Below are 22,222 nucleotides of genomic sequence, written 5' to 3'. Positions count from 1 at the left end.
CATGTATATATATATATATATATATAAGAATGAGTAAAAAGCGTATACCGCGTATAAGACACACCGCAAATAAAGGAGTGTCCCGACACCTCGATAAATAACATCCCGGATATTGTGTACGCACGCACGCTTCACTCCTTTATTGGACAAAAAGAATAATTTATTTATATCTGTGTACCATCCATACACCCATATTACCAAGAAAAATACAAGTAGGTACGTTGTTTAGATATCCATCGATAGTATCTAACACCGCACACACATAAAGGCACCATCCATTTATGCTGCAACGTGCATTCTAAAAACTTATTGAACGCAAAGAACCACAATTTTGACTACAATTCAATATTATCGATTGCTTCAAAAACTACCGTAATAAGTGTCAAGACGAATCATGTGTCTCATTTAAGAAGTTTAGGGTGTGTGCTAACAACCAGAACATGATATTTTTTTAAACCATTTTAAAATAATATTAAAAGCTAAAATTAAAAATGTACTCCGATCGATGTACCTAATTATTAAAAATCTATATTTGTTTGCAAATGTATTGACGGATTAAGCATTTCAGAGAACGGTTCAAACTAAAATGAGCTGTTTTCTTCCAAAAATACACAGATGTAGGAACCTTATACAAAATGTTTGTTATAGTTTATTTTTAATGCGATTAAATATATCAGTTATTTCATATTATCTTGTGTTTGTTAAAGCTTTTTTAGTTGTTTCTGTGACAGTTTCATCGTTTAGTAATAAGTATCCAAGATGAAAAATAAATTATGTATTTTTTAATTTAAAAACGCGTTTCTGAAAAATGACAAAAATATAGCGTAACAATTTGTGGTAAAAAAAAAATAACAAAAACCTGAACAAACTGTTTTATGTACTACGTATAAACTAGTTTATAAAGTTAGTGGATTGAACGTTTCAAATGGTAAGTATTTAAAAATAAAAATAAGTAAGTAAATTTAAAAATACAAATGAATGTTAGTTTGTACAGCTATTATCAATGCTTACATTACTTGATATATGTATACTATAAACTTAGGTTGAATTGGAAGACGTCGACGGCTGTAGTGAATTATTGGATCTCGTTTAATATTTAGATCATTGCCTATTGATCATGCTAATAAATTAGTAAAGCAAAACTGATCACTACCTGACAGTCCATTCATAACTGTTTTTGAAAGTTTCCAATAATAATTCGCAGGTGCGCGTGAAAAGGAGGTTAAGTAAACTTTGTACAGCTTTTCACGTGAAAAAGTACACTTTGATTAACAACGTCAGATCAGAAATTTTATATTATGTAATAACCGAAGCATTTTAGTTTATTAACAATGCTAACAAATTATTAGAAAGGTCAGTGATTTACTTTAATCGTATCTGCCATATTACTAAAATTACAAGTTTTTTTCAATTAAATTACAGTTCATTTTTTTTATAGGTAATGAAAATAATGAGTGATCGAGATAATCAATTTTATAGAAATACTTATATTACATGGCTATTTAGATTGAGATAGTTGACAGAAGTGAGGTAGATTAATAATGTTATTTTGATTCCCTCTCAGATTAAACTTTACCTCTCTCCTCATTTTAATTTTAAAGTTGTTATTATTGATCATATTTTAATGTAACAAAAAATGTAAATATATTTAGCTAAATTTAAAAGGATTAATTTATAAATAAAAAATACAGAATAGTGATATAATGTAAGCCTTTAATATAATAGTAAAATTCCCAACATGAACAAGCTAACCACAACGTTCGTTTGCTAAAAGTTAAATTGAATGAGGAAATTATACATCTATCATTTGTTATTTGTTGGAAGGTCATTGTTGAATTAAAAAAAAAATTATATATTTATATATTTTAAAAGTATTCACTAAGGTTTTTAGAATATTTAATAAACTAGTTTTAGTTTAATAAAATATGGTGGTTAACGTTGTCTTTATTTTCTTTGTATTTAAATTGATATATTAATTTACTAATTAATTTACTAAGAGCGTAGAAAACATTTATATTTAATTTATTAACATCGTACTGGATATGGTGATGAATTAATTATTTGTTTTTACTAACTGTGTTGAATCGGTAAATCATTATTTTATGGAATTGATTTGGGTTGTAAATATTTTCACTTTGTTTAACTTACCGTATTGTTTGGAATTGAATATAAGTTTTAGTTATAAATTGTCTTCTGTATTTTTATCAGTGGCTATTTCAACTATTGAATGTTTTTTTCTTAAGTAAATTTAGATAATAGCCATTGTTACACTTATTAAATTTTATGCGGTTTAAACAAGTTTTTTTTTGAACAATAGCAACTGCGCATTTCACAGTGTCCTTTAATTTATTTCGGGCGTTAAGACAATAAAAAATGATAAATGCTATGAGTACTTTTAATAACCTCAATACATTTTTAAACTAATTCCGAATAAGTTTCAAGTCTGTCTAATTAGAAACTGTGTCTGACTGAAACACGTTCTTAAAATCTAAACACCACACTTTTCACACATGAATATACTAATTTTTATTTTTAAACGTTTCCATGAGTGGCGATCCAAGCAGAGATGATGCGCTTTTAACTGAGCCACATGTTTATTGAGAGTCTATGCTGTTATGTTAAATCTCCTGTTTACAATTAATTGGTATACTGTTGACAAGAAGTGTTTTTAACATTACTCGGTTTCATATAAAAAACACTAATAAACCATTTTTTTTACACTTTTATAAATAAAATAAACGAATAATTTTTTAAAAAAAATAAACATTTTGTAATATTTATGACGCTATAATAGTAAACAAATATAATTAACCATCATAGTCCATCAAATTGCAGTACAATAAACAAGATACTCATAATATCCTAAATCAATGTTCAAAAAAATAACAGCATAATCTAGACTTACCTTGTTTTGATGTATGAGTTGAATGTTATAAATGAGGGTTGTGATATGCTACACTTTGGTGTAAACAAAAACAGTAGAGTTATGTTTTTGAATTAGTTGATTTGGAATTTGATATCATTATTTTACGAAGCTGTACTGAAGTAAAGTTACAAGTGCACTAAAGTACAGAGGAAGTTTTGCAAATGTAAGCTGTATTAATTGTATTATTAACTTTACCAAAGTACAACAGTTGAGTCATTGCGTCACCTGATTATAATAATATAGTCATAAACATCTTAATTACTTGAAGTAGATTGCATTTTATTTTTGTTACATAGTGTAAGTCACTTTATTTTTTGTGGTTATCGCTCTGTTGTAAGAATAAACAACGATTTATTTTTATCAACTCATACGAACAATATATGTAACGTTCAGATTGTATTACTCAATGGTCTCATTGAAAAGTTGGTTTATTAAATTTGTTATAATTTATTTTGTCTATATTCTATACTTTGAGTCTATAAGAGACAATCTCACTTAATGTAACTTTTAGAGAATGAGCTATTAAATTATTATAATCAGTAAGTTGCTGTAATTTACAAGACTAAATATTTTTTCCTGAGTGTACTATTTTTATGTAATATAAAAATGTTTTAATTTAATGTTTAGTGGTCTAGTTAGATTGATTACTAATTTTTGGCAAAAATAACATTTTAGCCTTCTTAGACCCAAACTCGAATGGGTCACATTTGACATTTTCTCGTTTTTTATTCAACCAACTTGTGATTATGTTAGAAGTAATCCATTTTCCTCAAGTTTTATCTCTCGGAGCTACACGACTACATAATTTCTATCCCTTCTTATGCAAAAACCACAAAGAGTAATTTATCAAATATTTAAATAAGTGTTGGCTTATAAAAGGTGAAGGTCGACAGATATACAAATGTTACATTATATTAGAATTTGTTTTATATTTATTTTAGAGTCGATTTACATCAAAACAACTGCATTACCATTTCTGGTGTTCGCAGACGACTTGCTGGATGGTCTTTTGCATGTAAGCTTCCAACGAGTGCTGGATGAAACGGGACATGTTCTGGTCGATCATCTGGTTCATGGTTGACGGCATTTGTCTGTTCAATCCCTGGTATTGGAGACCATGCAAGTACACGTCGGTTTTGATCCTGCGGCATTGGTCGTTGTTGGCGGACTTGATGACTTTGACTTCGATTTCGACCTTCTTCAAGTTGAAGTTGACGTTCTGGGCCTGGGCGCGTTGTCCGTCGACGGTGGCGACGACGTCGCTGTTCCATTGGAGTCCTCCGAGCTTGACGTCGAAGCGCAATTTGTAGTTGCCGGCGTCCAAACGGGTGTAGGACATGGAGCGGACTTTCATGTCGTTGTTGTTGTTGTAGTTGGAGGAGAGTTGGTTGCCGACGTTGTTGATCTCCATAGCGACATTGCCTTCCTTCCATCTCATGTCGAACAATTTACCCAAGTTGCCGGACAACTGCTGGGTGAGCGGGGTGTTGATTTCTTTCTTGATCTGAGAGAACACACCCTTGTGGGCGGTGCTGTAAACCTCGGCGGAGATGGCGTGTTTCAAAACGTTGATGTACTTGTTCTCGAAAGCCTCGTTCAAATTGGTGGTTTCCTGGTTGTTTTCATCGTAGACGGTGACGTCGGCGTATTCGAACTTGGCGGGCATCAGAGTCGCTCTGTGAGAGTGGAACCTGGCGGTCACGTTGCTTCGGACGTTTTTCAAGTCGATGTTGAACTGACCGGACTTGATGTTCTCCAGGTTGGTCTTGTACTGACCGTTGGCGTTGAGGTTGTTGAAGTCGTATTCGACGTAGATGTTGTCGCTTTCCGGGTTGACGGCGAAGTATTGTAATTTTCCGTTGTTCAAGTTGCGCAACTGAGCGTCGTGGATGTTGACAAAGTGTTTTTTGGAAGACTTGACGGTGGTGGTTTTCAGGGTCAACGGGTCTCTCATGTTGTTGTCATCGGTGGTTCCGGTGGCGATGATTGTGCTGAGAGCGGCGATTTTGTCGGTGACGGCCTTGGAGAGGCTGTTGGTTCCGCTGACGGTGAACAGGTTGTTCTGTTGGAAACGTTCGTTGGATTCCTCGCCGGACATGGATTCCTCGCTGGAACGTCCGTATTGGTACCAGTCGTTGTTGTTGTTGTTGTAGTTATCGTTGTTGTTTTTGTTGTTTTCATCGTGGTCGTCGATAAGTTGGTTGTTGTTGTTTTTGAAGTGTTTGCATTGGGGTTTGTGCATGTTCTTCAACTTGGTGCAGTCATGTCTGTTGTAGTATTTGTTGTTGTTTCTGTTCAGGTTCAGGTTGTCGTTTGTGTTGAAGTCGTCGTCGTAGATGTGTTCAATGCCATCGATGTTGGCATCGCGGTTCAGCTCAGCGCTGTCTTGGTCGCGTCTGTTAAGACGGCCTATAAACAATGTTCAAAAACGTTAGCTTGTATATTTTTAAGTCCGATGTAATCGACCTATTGTTGGCTGGTTGTTAGTGGCGCGTCTGCATTTATAAAGTAGAGTTATTTTTTAATCCCTCGTTAAAGTATTTTAAACGGAAGTAATCCCTTTAACCAAATGATCATGTGCAATTTTTTTATACTGGTTTCAATTATTTTGTAGTATTTATTAATGTATTTAATTTGTATTGTGGCTTGGTGTAAATATTTACAATCAGCTATGGGTTTTTAATAGATAAGTCCTAATTACATAAAGAGAACATTAAACTTTGAACGTTACACTCTTTTTGACGGCTACTTAACGTGTTGATCAAAAGGTCGATTCATGATGACTTTAACGCGAGATAAGACGTACAAATTTCTGTATTTTACTTAATCATGAAATATTCAAGTTTAAACGTGAAATAAGGGAAGAATTCAAAGCGGTATAAGAGTTAAAATAAATCTAAAAAGGCCTATAGACCAGACAGCAAAAAAAAAATATGTAATAATATATTTAAGTAAAAACAACAAATTTTACTTACTGTTTTTGCCATCGACCCGGGTGGTGGCGGCGGACAAAGCCACGCAAGCCAAGAGAGCTGAAGCGAATACAAGCGATGCCTTCATGATGATGCTCTTGATCGACTACAAATTGAAATGTACTCTTTCCGTCGACCACATTGGGTATTTATACATAAATCCAAAATAGATGATCCAGCAAAATCCTAGTGCACGCGCGTTCTGGCTAAACGCAAACTTAGGAAATTGCAGATAAAATCAAACATACAAAAAATACAATCAATGCAATAAGCGTTGCAAAGCGCGTGCTCGTTCTTGATAATTATGTTATTATGACGTTATCACCAAAGTTAACGTTGTGCGCTGATTGTGTTATTACAATATTAAATTTGATCAATAAAGCATGTTTTTCCAAGTTTCACATTATTTTGTTGATTATTAATAATTATTAGTAATCTGTATTCTCTCTGACACGGTGTATATTGATATTTTTCAGTCACTTATACTATGCATTATGATCGTGATAACCAATCTAGTAATGTTGTGTACTTATGTTTTGATTCCTAGTTAAAAAAAGGTACCTACAATTTTTTCATTTCAATACAATCTAATGCTAAACCGAGTAAATGTCCCATGTACCGTTTATATTTAACAATATAATATTAACGCGTTAAATACATATCCCTATACAAACCGCATTAAAGTATAATAACACACATCATTGATTTTTAGGTCGATATTAATTATTTTTAAATATTTTAATTAAAAAACTTAATTTAATAATTTTTCAACTTACTAATTTTTTTATTAAATAATCACAAATCTAAAACTTATAGATTACAACAGAAAATAGCAGTCATTTAAACAAGTATAAACAGTTGTTAACTTATTATTACAATTTTATCTCGAAAAAACTATTCAATAGCCTAAGAAATTTTAAATTATTTTATTTCAAATATTGTTGTTAAAAAAACATTTTTAATACATTTTAAATGTATAAACAATTTGTTTGTTTTGTATGGCAAATATAATGGGATTAAAGTTCTTAAAGTATTTTCTTATACTATCATATACATATATAGTATATATAATATGTATTACAACAAAACATGTTATTAAGAGTATACTATGTTTCACGCGAGGATTATATAAAATATAACTTTGAACTTAATCTCTATATTTTGAACTACGGCAAATTACCTCATCTCATTGGACAGTTTCAACATTAATCAATAAAACAACAACACACTACTAGCATCAGATTAGTGTCTTTTAGTGATGGGAATCCGAAAGTACGTTTTAAAAAAAAAGTCCATTTAAGCCACATAAAAATCTTATAAATATTATATATAATTACAATATAAAGCTGTGTAGCTAAGTAAAGTGTTTTGATAAAAATTTAAAAAAAGGCTTAACTTTGACTATAAATTGCTTTTGGATTTCAGCAAATCCGAAAGCCAAAAGCAATTTATCTTTTTGATGTTATGTTTTATTATTACATTTTCATCATAAATATTTTACTTTGGTGCACAGCATTGTAGTGTAATGTTTTCTGTGAACATCTGGGTTTTCGGATTTCTATCACTGATGTCTTCGGACCTCAAATAAAAAGTTCAATGTTAATTGCTTATGTAATTTCATCTATTACCAAAATATATTAACAAGTAAGTGAAAATGTAGTGTGATTTAACATAATTTTAATATTTTCTAAGTCATGCCCGATTCCACTCAATGTTTTTATTAAGTTCAGGGTGTTAACAACAACACATTTGAGTTCCATTTACATTTTATATATAACTTTATAGCTGAATATGTTTAATGTACTAAAAAATTGAGTGCACCAAACTTTTAAAACGATTTAATTGCATGTCAGAAGAATTATATTTTTTCCAACGTGTTGAAAGTTATAAAGTGGTTTTGTATTCTAAAGAATTGTATTTATTGAGAATAAGTAGTGTCCAAAGAATAAAAAAAACATATTAACAAAGTTGTCAAGCATGTTTTCCATATTTTTTAAATATGTTTTTGGGAGAAATTGTATGTTTCAAAAATGGAACACAATTTGTAAAATACAAAACATTGTAAATATTTTTAAAACGTTTATACCAGCGGTCGCCAATAATGTTAAATGGGTCGGCAAAAATTCAAAACGTTGATATGCGATTTTTATTTTTGAGTCTGGGAATAGTCGTTAGCATTAGTATAATATGTAGAAATAATGTCGAATATTATTGGTGTTATTTTGAAGTCGTATCATTATTTAAAAAAAAAAAAAAAAATTATGTACGATAACATTATTAAAAGAAATGTTTTTTTTTTTAAATAGAATGTAATTAATATTATGACCTGTTATTAGCAAAGTAATACGAGTAAAAAAAAAATTACTTAATTAAGAGTACCGAATTGTTATTTTTTATTCCCCTATTGAACATTATTTGTAAAAAGGTCGCATGAAAAATTGGGTAAGTATCTTGTAAAAAATTCACTTCTCGGGGCGTGCAAGAAGTGCAGAAAGAAATAACGAACCAAATGAAATAACCTACACGTCCCATCGCGCACATAAAAACCAATAATTCGGACGTTTATCGGTGTCGACGAATACCGTGACTTTTTTACTTTGTTTTTTTTTTTATTTCCTCGGCTTTTTCCGTGCCCATCATAAATGTGTGCGTGGCGTTGGATCAGTGCAGAGACCGGTCTATCGTGGTGGCTGCTTTGTAATAGTATATCGTTGAAATCGCTGACGCACGTGCTCGTTTACCGTAGCTCCCACGTGTGTCGTTGCAGAGGATGCGGGCCGACGCGTGAGCACTTGCCCCGAAGACCGGCGGGAAATCGTTTTTCAGATAGACGGAAAGTTGGACTGGGAGTGCTTGCGAAAAAAACCCAAAAAATAACGAAGCCGAGGGGGCTTATACGGGGTATAAAACCGTACACGTGTAAGGGGCGAGCCGAACGGTATCCACCTTTGGAAATCTCTGCGAACGGCGATTGAAGGAAATGGCTCGGGCAAGGAGAGAGAGGATCGAAAGAGGACAAACGGGCAACCCATCAATCCGGTTGACGGAAAGAAAAACACACACACCGGACCCCGACGACGTGATTCGTTTGCTTTTCCGTTTGCGTTCCTGCGGGAGAATGATTTTTATTTCCCCTCACTCGCTCTTTGGCCGGGATATATAAGTGCGGGACGTACACCGTACACGCTGTTGGTTTGCGGCCGAGAAAGACAAAACGCCTTTCGGAAAAAATAAATCAGCGTCCAAAAAGCCGACAGGGTTTTCGCCCTATGTGTGAAATATCTCAAACGCCGCCTATCATTTGTTTCGCGTACACCAATACTTCCGGCCCGGCTTAATCTTTCGTATCCGTCAAAACCATCGCATCGACCCGAAAGGTCGGTTGTATTTGTATTACATTATTTAACTATTGCGATAGATATACAGTTGAAAAACTTGTGAGTAGCTATAAAAAAAAAAAGGTCATAATTAGACATTTCCCAGGGAATAAGTCCTACTTTTTTAGAATTACTTTCTCTGTAACTTTTATGGTCATGAAGTAATTGCAATAAATTGAGCTGGATAACAAGATACTAATGAAAATATTAACTATAATCTAAAAGATATCAGCTATAACCTTGTATTTCTATACGAGAATTAAATGATTCTTAACGATCTTACTGAAATATCTAATTATGGAAAGGTATTGTAAGCACAATTTATATGTTTACAACAATGACAACCTCAGATATTTACCTGAATACATCTTGTTGTAATCATCAAAACGACAATATGAAATTTTTATTTTTGAAAAATGGTATTTGCTTTAAATATTTAAATAAACTATTAACCCAAAATCGAATACTCTGTAGCGTATAGGTATTTCGGCAGCAATGTTATCATCGTCAGAGCGTACAGCTGATTAGACTGAGACTTGATTTACTTTGTTCTTTTATTTCGGAGAAAGAAAATGTGTCCACGTATTGGTAAGATGATAATAAACACTTGGTTAAGTTTTAAAATGTTAATATAAATCAAAAATATATTTTCAATACTATAGCTATCCATCAGCCGTTAACTCAAATAAACTATTGTTTTGTTTATTATATTAAAAACAAATAATATCATTTAACAAAAAATACAAATTGTACCTAGCAGATGGTTTATATTTCACCGGGTGAGCTATTATAATAATATTATAATAGCTCACCCTTGTATGATAATATTATAATAGTACTCTATATTATATGTCGCGTTTCTAATAAAACATAAAATAGCACTTTTGTAAATAATGGTAGTACTATTTTATTAATGACATGTTTTGTTGGTTTATTTTCTTCTGGCATATTATCATAACTCATCTTATGGTCAATATATATGTATATTTATGAGTTTATAAATACCATACCATCCTAAATCTTTTAATAATAGAAGCGAACTTGTAATTTATCATTAGAAAATGATAAATACATCTTTACACAAATGAAATATGCAAAAGAATATGTAAATGAGTTATTACGAAAAATATCGCCGGAAAGTGTGGGTTTTGTGTGATAATACTAGGTAGGTATATGTATATTGTAATGGAATATTTGTGGCCAAAAAAAAGGAAAAAACCAACGTTTCTCTTGTTGATTTAAAAAAACGAAAATAAGATAAAAGAAAACAATCAAGCACTTTGGTAACTATGAGTTATTGTTGATGGTTAATATTTTTATTGAAAAAAATTGCATAAATGTCATTGAATTCATTATAAAAAATGTCTAATAGTGTTATAATAACTACTGTCAATGATGATTTTATTTTAAACAAATACATTTTATTTACAATTACAAAAAATTTGTAAATAGTTTTTGCAAAAATATTAATTGTAAAGTATTTAGAAGTTATTATTGAAACATTTGTGTTTTTAATATTTGATTTTATGGCAAAAAAAAACGTGATATAAAAAATATGTGACAAATAATAAATTGTCGTTAAATTATATAGATCAAACAATTATTATATTTTTAACTTTCTTTTCTCGCCAAAACGTTTACGAAATATTAATATACTTTTTGAAATTTCCAAATGCGGTAATATATAGTAATAATTCTTCACTTTTGACTTAAGTTAAACTAATATAACATAGTACATAAATGGATAGCGTATAGTATCGCTTTTGGCTATGATAAGTCCGCTATTTTGACAAAACGTTTAAGCTCACGAACACAACTTAACCGAATAGCATATATTATTATTATTAATGTTATATGTATGTATAGGAGAACCGACATAATAATATATGGCAGGTAATAGGTATAATATAATAACATGTTGGGTACGAACAAGCGATGAATAATCGAAACTCGTTTTCATACATCTAGTAATAATAATAATAATAAATAGCGTATAGGTTAGCGTTTGGCGCGTGATTGATGGAAGCTACTATGTTAAAAAAACAACAGTTACTCCAAAATTGATTAGGACGTCGGGTGGCAATTAAAACGTTGACGTTGGTCCATAAATCGAACGGTTCGGTTTATTAATGTACACATCGATCTAACCGGCAAAGAGAGAGAGAACCATTTTGGGCGAACAAGAAGGATGGCCCCATTAAGTTTTGAAATACAACATTAATTGATTTATCTGTCGGCCCGGCCTGTGTAATACACGAACAAATGTGTGTACACGCACACACAACGGGGCATACACATATACCTCGCCTACAGTAAATATATTGCGCCTTATTATCAGAAACACGTCCTGCAGCCAATTAGCATATTCTAATATATACATGTATAATATACATTATAATAACGTGCCGCAGTGACGGTATTAAAATATTTATGATATATATATATATATACACATACATATCAAATTTGTCCAGTCATTTTTGTATTGGGCTTTTTTTCTCTATACACCGTTCAACGACGACTTACAATATTATAACGTACGCGAAATAATGACATACATAAAATGTAAAAAAAAAAATTACATAAAAAAAGCATAATAAATTATTGGGGAAATAATAAAAATGAACAAAAAATGGTAATAAGCGGCTACATTAATGATAGCTGAGGCCGCGCCGCCGCCGTTACATCATTCGGCATGTCTGACGTTCGTGTATAAATAATTACTATCATTAGGATATTCGAAAGTAATAAATTATGATCGTAGGGACCGAAAAAAAATGTATAGCTACATAATATATTATTATGTACGGTGTAAAACGACAGCCGAGTATATAGTACAGATTATACAGAGTGTGTGTATAAGAGTAATTGTAAATGAAATATTGGAAAAGAAAAAATATGGCCGTTCATGACATCTTGACCGATTGAAGTAATACAAATATGTTGACCAAAGGTGACCGAAAAATTCTCATTAATATTCGGATAAATTCATTTTTCCAAAAAGCCGATAAAAAAATGTTGATCTACTCAAATGGATTATTTTCTATACTATGGCCTATACATATTATTTCCTATTGATGCTCTTTATACATGGGTAGCGGAATAAAAATATATTGCAACCATAACAACAAAACGTCTGTTGGCGACACGCATCGGGCCCCATAAATTTGTCATTTGAGTATAACCCACTACTTGTATTTTCTCGGCATGTGCTCCCGGCGACACCAGATTTCCTACATTAACGTGTAATAATATATTGTTATTAATAATATGCGCAATATGTTTGTAGGTTTTTTTTATGACTCTATAACACATGTATTCTAAGATGCCACACGTGTAAAAAAAGTCCCCTTCCTCCTCAAAAGTGAATAGATTTTTTGGGGCAAGTCATATAATATATAGCGCATACTACATTAGCGCTATATTAAAATAAATATACTAAGGTTCGTTGCGCGTTGTATGGCTTTTGTGAAAATGTTATCTTCGAATTGAACTGTTATCCACACCAAGTTTATGGGTGAAATGTGAAAACAGAACTTTTTTTATAATTTTGTATTATTGGAAATAGGTTATTCAATGCCATTACAATGGACTTTATTTCTAGGTCATGAGTTAGTTCCTTTTCTTCTTCACCTTATCCCATGCACGGTCATGGTCGACAAGCCAAATCACCTTTCTTCACAAATTCTTCACGATAAATCAGCTCTACAACAGTCAAACCGATTTTATTTTTAAAACAAATATGTGTGCATTCTTCTTTTATTTCAACGTGTTCTAACCATCTCTTACGCCAAACAAAAAAAAAAATCCGTTAGGGACCATCTAGCTGGCAACACTACACTTTACACGCCTAGTATACTATAATATTGTTGCACACTTTTGCAGCACTTACAAATAAATAATACCCGTCTTGTATCCGTTTGCCGGTATATCGTTTCGTTTGACTTGTACAGCTTCAACTGGTAAGTGTCTTAATTGGATGCGTTTCTCGACGTCAGTTTGGCAGCACGTGTAAGCTGATCTTTCGAGCACTCTGCGCCTTTTACATTAACCTCAACACATCCGAAACACTTACATTCTACCCTAAAAATGACCTGACCTTCTTTGAAACGTAATATTTCAAAGTGTTGGTGTACATTCTTATTTTCATCATCCCAATGGCATATTCCCATTATCCAGAGTTGGACATTTTTCGCAAATAGCAATATGATCACTTTTGTTATCGCATTGAGCAGAATATATATTTTTAAGCAAAAGAAGATTGCAATTAAAATTAATGGAATTTATATTTATTATTATTCGATGTAATAATAATCATTTATAGACATTCAATTAAAAAGCATACTTAAGAGTTGTTATATTTTTTTGTTTTTTTAAATTTACATCGTACAGAAATTTGAATTTTAAATATTATCTTTAAACAATACAAATTGTATGACTTCTAAATAGTGCTATGCAACTTAACATCGTGCAAATAATGGCTATCCTATAAAATTCAGAAATTTTTTTTTCTTCTTATTTTTACTTGAAAGGTCGTTTGTATTTCAATTGTATTTTGTAATTCAAAAATTGCCTATACAAAATAATGTAAATATCAATACCATTTTGTTATCAGTATATTTCATAGAATCAAGAGTATAGGCTATTCTAGCGTAATTATTATTTATACAAAAAAATGTATTTTTAAATCATTCCATTCTTATCGGTTTATTCATTTTTTTGGTATTTGAATATTATTTTATCTTGATGACGTTTATATAAGTGTATGCATTAGGTTTAATGAGAAATTGATTACAAATGTGCATGTGCGTTTATAGGAAACAATACAATATAATATGTTTTGCATGAGTTTAAAAAAAACGTATAACTCGTGCTTGCTTATTATACCTATTTCAATAAATCAGCAATTATTTTGTTTTTGCACAATTATAATTCAAGGTATAGAGCATTGTTTTGATAATTGTTCTCTTTTCTTTGTATTACCATGACCATATCATGTGTAATACATTTCAAATTAATAAAAAGTTGTTCGGTGTATCTTTGTTGGGGTCCGGTTTTAGTTTTAAATGCTGTAATATGTCAATAAAAATTGTATTCATGTTTTCGAATTATTAGATTCTAATACACCTCAATCTTATACCAAAGATTGGCAAATTACGGATTTTCAGTATTTTAAAATATCATACCAGTGCTTTGAAATAATATTTTTAGGTTAACAAAATTCTAAATAAAAAAATCTCTATTATTTTATGCATATAAGAAATATGATAAAATTAAAAAATAGATTATTCGAAAATCTAGACTCTATAAGTCCATCTTCTTTATCTTCGCCTTACACTCGCAACTACATGAAGTCGGCCACCCTAGTCCTACACCTCCATAGAGCTTGGTCGGCAACATCTCGTTCAATCACCCCAGCTATCCTCCTATCCAGCAATCAACCTATCCTAAATTTGGAAAATTCAACATCAAAGTATGTACTTATAGTATATCGTTAAAAACAAATAACAATAGGGTATTGAACATGTAAGGTTACTGGTAGATAGAAGTTAGAACGAATTATATAGTTATTAGTTAATATAGTGTTATTTGCTTATTGAAAAAAGAATAAAAATTGTAACACACATTGAACATAATACGTTTTAATAATTTATTATAAATATTTCGATGTTCATTTGTTTAGTGCTAAGTGAATAAAAATATATAACAATTAATAAAATAAATTATTATTTTATTTTGAATTTGATATAATATTCTATATTTTTTTATCAAGACTAAGTAAACATAAGTAAAGAAATGTAACCATGAAGTTAGCTTGAAATAAATCGTTATGTAGGAATTAGATAATGGCATGATCTGGGGCTAAGTATTTGTATTATGAACTTTTCTACATCTATGTATAGTATGAGGCATGACTTTCAACTAAAATAATTTTAAATATTATTTATTGTTATTTCTAATGTTTTATTATGTACAAACGATAGAGAAAAGATAAATCTAATAGTTTTGCTAATTAAATTATCATTGAACATTTAAAAAGTTATAATTTTAACTGTCCGTTAATGCATAGGTACAATATTAAAAATATGGAAATTTCACCGTACAATAAAACTTTTTGTATACTTTTTTACTATGTACAACCGCTCTGTATAGAGTTTGAATATTCGTAGAATATACATTATAAAATTATATATTATACTGAATTTCACGTTAGCGGTCCTGTCATATACCGGCAAACACCACATACATTACACGTTATTGGCTCATTAATCATTCCACAATAGATGCCGTCCGTCTTTGTGCACGCCTGTACACAAACACATAATATTATAATCTATACAACTTTAAACGAACACACCGTTTAACTCAAAACAAGCATAACGCTCCCATGTCAAGACTACTATTTTAATGATCTTGACCTATAAAACAATTAATATCTAACGTTAAATCAGAGTTATTATAGAATTTGTGTACATTTCATCGATAAGTTTATAATAATCGTTTATTTATGAAAATCGACAAACATCAAAATTCAAACTTTTGGAAAGCTTAAAAAAAAACATTCTTCGAATAGATAACCATTTATTTAACATATCAACTACGTACGACGCACTTACACAAAAATTAAAATAATATGTTACATAAACTATATGTATTGTTGTAGCTTGTAGTGAGTAAATTTTACCAAAATTATTCCTCCACAAATCGAAAATATTTATATTTTTAAATAATTATTGTTTGTTGTAATATTACCATATTATTATAATAAAGTAAATGCTGTCCAGGTTAGGCGTTCTTAGCATTCTAACTTCTCTATGGCTTGTCATTTACTCAAAAAGTAAATACCGTACACAGTCAGGATCATTTGTGGTATTAGGTGTTCTGAAAATATCTATACTTCCAAATCTCAAACAAATACATAAAATATGCTTCCAGATAATAATAACGTATACAATTGGAGGCCTTATGGTTATTGTATGTTTTATAAACTTTTTTCGTCCTTTGAGTTTTCTCATATTTTTACATTCATCGTACATGGAATAAAAATATCGGTTTGTTTAGAATATTACACCATTAATTTTAGTTTTCATTGTTTTGCAAAGTCATCGGATACAAAATTAATATCTCCTTGCACAGAAACGTGCACTCACTGTCATACTTGTACAATGCGGGCACATACATCATGTGGCTACTCTATCGGTGCTAAAGGACCGCCGAGACGATTTATCATATTCGTCGGTGACGGCGGCGGTGTGGTTCTTTGATTTCCCTCTACAACACTATCCTTGTTATAGAGATTTCGGCTGACGTTGGACTACCGCTGTTTTTCTTATTATGTTGTATATTATTAACGACCGTTCGCCAATTTATCGCTGTGCAATGAAAAATTGTCCTCGAAATTTTGGCAAACTATTAATAATCGTTCTAAAAGCGCAGGTGCGCCCTTTGATGGCCGCGTTCATATAAATGACTATTTGCTGTTCAATTTATGATATTCATAAATATCGACTTAACAATATATTGTACAACCTAATAACGTAACGAGTGACAATAGATATAAATTTGTTAAATTCAAGGTTAGTTTTACCATTTACGTTAACATATTTAAACAATTATTTCGGTATAATGCCCGCGGAGAAGAGGAGGTGAATTCCGATTGTCATATCGTTAAAAACCGTACAAAACAAATGTTAATCCGTGTAGGTTTAATTTACAAAATAAATATTGTTTTATTTTTTCGCTTAATACACAATGTAACGTTCATTTTCAGTCACCGTAATATCAGTGTTATCACATATTACATACAATAGTAAAAAATCGAAATGTTTCAACTTTAAAGTAAAGAATATATTATATCGAGTGGCCATCGCACGTATGCGAGACTGTATAAGTCTAGATTGATTTAATTTAAAGGGCTATACCAGTTTGACGAAATCAAAAACCATTCAAGGGTTTAGTTGGCACTTCTTCTAAATTTACATCATAAGTTCGCACTATTGAGAGGAAATTGTGCGATTAACGAAATTAAAAATGTATAATTCATGTAAATTTTCCACGTACGTATCGAAAACGTCAGATATTTAAGTATAAAACTATCCAAAGACGGCGGTATAGTGACTGGTACAGTACACGCAGGATTAGGTAACCACGTATGTTATTTATCGTTATCGAACGGCGCTATAGTGTATACGGTGTTGGTTTCGAAGACTGGGAAAAAGCTGTTTGGACGGCGCGGCGGCGACGGCATGCAGTCGATTCGGCATCGATCAATCTAAATCTGACAAACCGTTGTTTCCGTAAAAGAGCGACATGGATGGATGATACCGCATCAGCGTTTTACAGATAACATCGGTTGTAAATGTATTACAAAGGGTAAAAACAAAAGCAGCGTTCGGTGTCGAAGTATAAGAATAAATAACGCCCCCCGGGACCGCGGTTACTTGAGTTCAATAATAGATATTATATGCTTGCAGTGTGCTGTGCGTGTGCGTGTATACGCGCACTATACTCGTAAGTAATCCATTCAAATTTATAAAAGTCTGAGGAAACGGGACCCGAGGAATCCGAGACAGGTGTAGGCGTCATGTTTTTCGGGAATTCCCATTGTGCAGCACGTCAGGAAGTGCGCGCCGTATATTATTCAAAAAACGCCGTGCCTAAACAGATGATAATGACTGCAGTTATTTTTATGTACACACACTAAGAGGTCTTATGAACACAAATTGATTTAATTGCCCCAAATAAATAACATAACGCTCGACGGGTATACACACGTTGCCGCACCGCACCGTCGCCGGAGCCAATTGATTTATGGAAGGGTCGATTGTCATTTTCTTGGTCTTTCGAGTGCACTGGTTCGATGAAATCTGTTCTAGCCCTAAGGAAGAAACGCTCGCGGTCATTCTAGCATTATAACACTGTAGCGTTTAAAAAAAAAACGCCAAATTATATCGTCGGACAACACCGGTTGAAGTGCTACAATTACAGTAGACCCCGTATCACTGCAAACTTCATAAAATCTTAAATTACGGAAATCGTTTACTGATAAAATATCGTGGAAGTTGGATTTGGTCAACTTTTGAACATATGTTTTCAAAAGTAAACTACCTATCTTGCGTTTTGTGTACAATAATTTATAATATTTTATACTCTTATTTTAATACTTAACAGGAACTTGCAGATTAGCACACATATGGCACGTCGGTAGAATATAAGGGATAAAGATAGCTGGTTTGGATAGGTTGAGAGACATAATAGGTATACACTAATTATAAACCGACACTGAGTACAACTGTTTGTCAACTTTCATACGCCGTGTCTGTTAGAGAACACTCCAGTGTGTATTTTACATATTTACCGCAACTACAAATGGTGATGTAAACTAGAGCGATGCAAACGTCTCAGAAAGTAGGTAAAAAAAAAACAATTTAATTACTGGATTACAGGAAAATGCTTACCGTTTAAAAGCTCACGGTCATTTAATTTCTAATAATTTATTTGTTGATTGACGTTGTGCTGGGATGTTAAAATCTCAGAAAGTCGATTAGAGTATGTTTAATGCTGCGACCTAACGTAGAAACGAAGCGTGTAAAGTGTATAACCTAATAACGTGGTAGGTTTATCTAATAAAATGCAATAATATTAATTTCTGAAGCAGCTATCTGATTTCTCCCGCCTCGAATAACAACATAATAACATTGTAATCATATTAAGTATCAGATGAGAAGGTACGGCTAGACCGGTAAGCATATATTCGTTTGGGTGCAATTGAAACGTTTAAATCTTTCGACCGATTCGATACACTTTAACCTTCTATATAATTAATTATTCCATACATAATATTGGTAACCTTGTCTCATTAATTTTTTTTATATGCTTTATTTTATCGGGAAACTAAAGTATAATATTGTATTGTAATTTATTAAACGCCATGTCAGATTTTTGGCGTTACAAATTCATTGCAGTCAAATGTAATTTAAAAAGGTTAAGATGATATTTTCATACCTTTAATTTATATATATATATATACTTGTTACTATACTTACCTAATTAAACGCTAATTAATTAAATTTAACTCGATTAATGCCAAATTAAACGATACGTAATATGTTTTACATTTTTTTTTTCTATGGACTTTTAACCTGTTGTTGTACTAGCATCTCAGACCTATGCTTCGAACGATGTTCGCCGTGTTAAGGTTAATATAGCTGCTCCGCATAGCGTGTCACTGAATCGGCGCTATGCAGGAACGGATATACGTCTGTATTACTACTCTTTTCAGTTAAACGACGGTTTTAATGTCAGATTAGTCGAAAAGGGTACATCCCTCCATCGTAGGTGTACAATATATTGACCAAGTTAAACCATAGAGATTGGCATGTAATCGACGGACCACCGGCTGGTTACATATTATTATGTTCTTGTGTTGAATAGAATAATTTATTTTCTACTATCATTATAGGTAGGCTTGCCGCAAGCAATTCAAAGTGCACCGTATTATTATTATTATAGCATTATCAGGAGCAGCACAGCAGCCAGTTAAAGCGTTGATAATGTCGGGGTCGTGAGCGGATAAGGCCTCGAGGCACACATCCATCATCCGACACCGGGCGGCGGCCTCAAAACGTCGGCTAATGCAAAGTTAATCGACGGTAAAATCTCGTGCGATAAAAATCTTAATGTCAATATCTGTCCGTACAGTATAATGTATAATTATAATTCAATAGTTAATTTTTTTTTCAATTGTGTCGCAACATAAAAAAAAAAATCTTAAATACTTGTGCGCGCACACACACACACACACGTGTAACCTTACTGACGACGAGTCATAACCTTTAAGTTTCGCATAATATCGTATTATTGTATTTTAAACGAGACTGTCGTTAGGCTGTCACATTCGCCGACATAAATTCCAATTAAAATCTCGCGCCAACGTCATTTTATCGCTAACATTACATTATGTACATATAATATAATACTTTATATTATTATTTTTCTCCTGCGTTGGTCGCACGCAGTCGCTGTCCATTTACTTATAACATAATAACGCGTCCAGACGTTCAGTATGGCGATTATTAGCTTATAAAACGACCAACCGTAAAATATACCATACTCCGTACCGTGTCCGGTTGTGAGACGATGGTTGTCTCATAAAACAAACCAACATAATAATAATAATAATAACTTACATTGCGTGCATGTATTACATTGTTTTTTTTTTTGTTTGCCGTTGCCCGACACTGACACGCGCGTTGAAAAATGAAGACGTTAAACATTTGCACTTGTTATGTCTGACATTTTAGAGGATTCTCAAACGCGTGAAATGTTTGTGTACAATTTATTTTTAGTTAAAAATATTATATTTTGTTGTTCAATATCCTATTTTACAAAATATATATCAAGAGGTTATTAAAGTCCTAAGAATCCGGATGTTGCTCAACCCTGTTATTTTTTCAAATCAACATTTTGAGACGCGTGCTGACCTAAAATAGTGGGCTAGAACTCTACCAGGTTCTAGGCCGGGTCTGAAAGCTAGTATAGTACATTTCAATGACAATGACTTGATAATTTAACCAATACATTATGTAGATTGGTTAAACTTTCTATGAATAATGTGGATACAATAAATGGTACAAAGCAAGTTATACTTCAAACACTGAGGTATCTTGCTTACATAAAATTAGCTTAAAGGCCAAGCGTTACAGAGACATGTTCACCTTCGATAATTTAGCGGTACCGCAGTAAATTACATTTTAAACCGTCCTCTTTGGAACAGTATCAGAGCAACAACTATTTTACTGTACTATACTATTTATAATTTATGATTATAGCAGATATTAGCTTGAAATATCGATAAGCCACGTTCTAATTAGCGTGGGTAAAAAAAATGATACATTCATTTAATATAGTACTATACAAACGCATAGCTGAATGATTAGGAACCATCGATTTTGATCGTTGACGGTTTACTTAACGTTAACACAACAAACATTTGTATTAAAAGTAATGTTGTCTATTCGATTATTCTGTCCGGTTTAGGTGATGCGGCATTTTAGCGGACTCGTGTGTTTTCTGTTGTGTGTTTTTAGTTCGGACACTGGTGTTTTATCGTGTTCGTGTACCGATGTCATACCCGAAGATCAATTTAATTTGAATCTAGATGGTCGTGTTAGTGTGTCGGTGTCGGTGTCGATTTTCCGTGTGTGTGCCTTAGCAAAGACATAAAAATGTCAAAAATGCGTAGAAAGCAACAACAAAAATAAATTACACAGAATATTAAAAAAATGCAGAATACAAAGTACTCACACCAAAACCAGAACAACCAACACAATCACAATCAGAACCAACAAAACCAAAATAATATTAATGATAGAAAAAAAACTTCACGAGCGACTAAAGTGAATGAATTATAGACCATATACCAAAATTACCCTATTTGCTTTCCCTTTGTAAACAAAGTATTCAGAGGCAAAATCAAAAAAATATTTTGAACGTTTTGACATAGTTTAATAAATTAAATTTTAGTTTATTATGGACGATTTTCATAACCGTGTAAGAAATTATAGTTCAACAATAAGAGTTAGAAAATGTAAACGGCAGTAAAAGCCTTTATCAATTTGTGTCAATTAAGCTAATATTAGCCAAAGTACCTTACTACGATGATAGATTTCTATAAATACCGGGAATATAATTTGTATTAGAACGATCGAGTAAACACACATTTTATTTATGTTTATCGAAATTTGCAACAAACAATATTAAATTGCAATTATAATAACAACACAAAAACTATCGATGTCAATTATGACTCTGATTAAACAAGAAGTTGACCATTTAATGTAGTACAATGCGTGCTACTCTGTTTCTTAAACGGTTAATAATTAAAGCCAATCCGTTCGAACGCAGCATACTTTATGCTGAAACAGATAGTTGCTAAAAACAAGGAA

At 32.0% G+C, this 22,222-nt stretch overlaps 1 protein-coding gene across 1 annotated transcript; it reads right to left on the bottom strand.

Moving 5' to 3' along the window:
* Positions 1-3,830: 3,830 nt before the first annotated feature.
* LOC126836010 (TPR-containing protein DDB_G0280363-like) lies at positions 3,831-6,041 on the bottom strand. The gene is made up of 2 exons (XM_050568951.1): positions 5,902-6,041; positions 3,831-5,335 (listed from the first exon to the last, which is right to left on the bottom strand). The coding sequence occupies exons 1-2, from the start codon at positions 5,984-5,986 to the stop codon at positions 3,894-3,896; spliced, it is 1,527 nt and encodes a 508-aa protein (XP_050424908.1). The 5' UTR covers positions 5,987-6,041; the 3' UTR covers positions 3,831-3,893.
* Positions 6,042-22,222: the final 16,181 nt, after the last annotated feature.

The sequence above is a fragment of the Adelges cooleyi genome, unplaced genomic scaffold, assembly GCF_023614345.1.
Source record: "Adelges cooleyi isolate 19-005CV unplaced genomic scaffold, UGA_ACOO_1.1 ACOO_flye_CR_arks_rails_tigmint_CR_PRNA_23, whole genome shotgun sequence".
NCBI lineage: Eukaryota > Metazoa > Arthropoda > Insecta > Hemiptera > Adelgidae > Adelges > Adelges cooleyi.
The sequence above is the reverse complement of the archived record's forward strand: the minus strand, read 5'-3'. Positions and strand labels throughout refer to the sequence as shown.

Coding starts and splice junctions, on each gene's coding strand:
- LOC126836010 (XM_050568951.1), bottom strand. CDS start 5,986: ATGAAGGCATCGCTTGTATTCGCTTCAGCTCTCTTGGCTTGCGTGGCT. Junction 5,336..5,901: donor CCGGGTCGATGGCAAAAACA/GTAAGTAAAATT, acceptor CATTGTTTATAG/GCCGTCTTAACAGACGCGAC.